Here is a 2599-nt window from a genome sequence, read left to right as displayed (position 1 = left end):
TTTATATTTTAAACAATTTGCAATTTCAGAAAATATATTTTTATATTAAATTTGCGTTTTCTAATTTGATAAATTCTACGGACACAAACAGAGGTGAACGAGTGATAGATAGATAGATAGATAGATAGATATATAGAGAGAGAAAGTGAGATAGACAGACAGACAGACAGACAGATAGCTCCGGCTAATCAGTAGCCAAAGAATCAACTCAAACCACGTTCCTTGTCAGTTCTACTTTCAATTCTGACAGCTAATACCATGACAGTGCCCCTTAAACAATTGTGGGAATTTATCTTGTTTTTTTTTTTTGTTTTTCTTTGATAAATTTTCAGATTAACACACGCACGATCTTCACTAGGGTGTTAGAGTTAGGGTTTAGAATTCCGTCTCTAACCGTAACCCTAAAACCCTAACACCCTAGTGAAGATCGTGCGGGTGTTAGTCTGAAAAATTACCGTTTTTTTTATTTTTAGAAGACTCAATGAACTCCCGCCTATTATATGATTTTGAATTCAGCTATGGTTAACCACGGTAATTAACCGGTTAAATTTTAGTATTACACACATCTCACTCAGCCTAACGAACGGGTGATTTTCGACAGTTTTCATGGTCAGATTTGTTCAAAACACATCAAAAACCATAACTTCTGGTTGCATCCATCACAACTTAGACAAAAAGTACCTCCAACTTCAATACTGACTAGTAAATCTGAATAATTACCGATTGGGTTAATATCGGAATCTAAGAAAAAAAAAATGGCACTATGATGCTATTAGCTGTCAGAAGTGAAGCACACATACGTAATCGTACTTTATATACTCTGAAAAGTATTTGTAGAAAATTTCATTTAAAAATAACCATTTTTCTGAAAGTTATGAGGATATAAAAGTCGGCTCGTGTGAATTTTCTGAAACTCCTCTCTCCACCTCGGAAAATTGTTTTTACAACATATTCCGATAAATCAGAATCTACACAATCTGAAGCATATTTATAGAAAAATTCGTTTAAAAATTTAGTAAAAATATCTATTTTTCTAGAAGTTATGAGGAAACAAAACTAGGGCACGTATTTATGTAGGTATATCACCCAACGTTACTGAAAATACATATTCTCGTCCTGAATCAGACATATTGATGTACATTAATTTTTGGCATTTATTTGCACTTTTATCCATCATGACAACGTAAAATAGATTACTATATACACGAGAAAAAGCGGAAAGTTTGAGCAAATACTGAAATTAAAATATTTAGCTTATTCTAACAATTTGTTCAGATACGAATATTATAACTGGATGAGGTTGAATCTTTTCTTTTCGGCGCCAGATTTTAATTCATACACTTCTAGACCACTGATTCCTGTCAATACCCATAAATTATGTTTGTTTAATTTATAAATCAAGTACTTTATTTTATAAACAATAAACAATAACAGATTTGAATAATGAAAGAGAGTCTAATTCAAGGAATATCAAAAACAATCGACCAAATATTAATCACTCAACAAACCAAACAGATTTTGCAATATAAAAACGAAGCAAATCTTACCTTTCCTTTAGCTTTGATGCCAAGGTCTTTAGCTAGATTGCGTAATTCGTGGTAGCTTAAATTTTCCAAGTCATCCATGATAAGTTAATAGATAAAATGAGATTTGATAATCCGGAACGTAAACACAAGAAATAATAGTTCAAATTTAAGGAGGGTATTCGTAAACAGTGTTTGAATTTGTAATTGAAAACTGTGATTGGTCAGATTTGAAACCAGTCATAGAAAACCAACCAATCACATTTAAGAATAAATTCCGCCTAGTAAACAACTGATGGTTAGCAGCCAAAACTGAGACAGCGGTATCTATTTTTAGAATTCAATTTCTGTTAGAGTCAATAATTTAAAATTACTCCCATGTATATATTTTCGGCAAAATTTCGATATAAGTACCATAAATATTTAAAATGCACGTGCTTTTTGTTTATGTTTCTCAACAAGATCGTTGCTTTCCGTAATTTTTTAATTTTTTATGTGGGGAAGGAGGATCTTTTAAAGTCGGCGTAAAAGCGGAAGACACAGTGAGAGCGCGATTGGATCAGAGGAGGTCTTTCGAAGTGTGCATGAATCGAAAGAATTGATGTGTGTGCGCGCGCGCGTGTATGTGTTTGATGGGGGTATGCGAGACAGAAAGTGTGGTATGTATGTGAACTTCTTGGATCTTTATGGTTTGACGGCCAACACTTGTTTTCTTAACGAAACACTTTCAAACTTGGGACACTGGTAGAATGTGTCATACAAAACAACTTTTTCTCTTAGCCTTCTTAACAAAAAATTGTACATCGCAAGTTATTTCATGTTAAAGTTGTCGTATTTCTGTAATTTCAACCAATCACTGACGTCTATTCAGCTGAATACAGTCGGTGCTCTTTTGTAAACAATAATTTTTTCCTGGTCGTAAAAATGTTATTCCCTGTGACATATTTCATCCGGTTTAATCGTAATTTATACGCATATGTTGTTTATATAATAAATTACGCTGTGCGCATCTGTGTGTGTAACAATTTTTCGCTAGTACTCAGTAACACATTTTCTAAATGATGGTAGAGTTTGAT

The 2599-nt window shown here is 32.9% G+C and overlaps 1 protein-coding gene across 2 annotated transcripts in view; it reads right to left on the bottom strand.

The window, feature by feature from the left end:
* LOC106878916 (nucleolar and spindle-associated protein 1) overlaps positions 1-1736 on the bottom strand; it is a 20074-nt gene extending 18338 nt beyond the window's left edge. The window contains exon 1 of one of the 2 annotated variants that reach the window (XM_014928267.2): positions 1548-1736. In XM_014928267.2, the coding sequence (XP_014783753.1) occupies positions 1548-1625 (78 nt within the window). In that variant the 5' untranslated portion in view covers positions 1626-1736. The remainder of the gene's footprint in view (positions 1-1547) is intronic. The other variant, XM_014928266.1, reaches the window with a different exon arrangement.
* Positions 1737-2599: the final 863 nt, after the last annotated feature.

Source organism: Octopus bimaculoides, chromosome 6 (genome assembly GCF_001194135.2).
Source record: "Octopus bimaculoides isolate UCB-OBI-ISO-001 chromosome 6, ASM119413v2, whole genome shotgun sequence".
NCBI classification, from domain to species: Eukaryota; Metazoa; Mollusca; class Cephalopoda; order Octopoda; family Octopodidae; genus Octopus; species Octopus bimaculoides.
The sequence above is the reverse complement of the archived record's forward strand: the minus strand, read 5'-3'. Positions and strand labels throughout refer to the sequence as shown.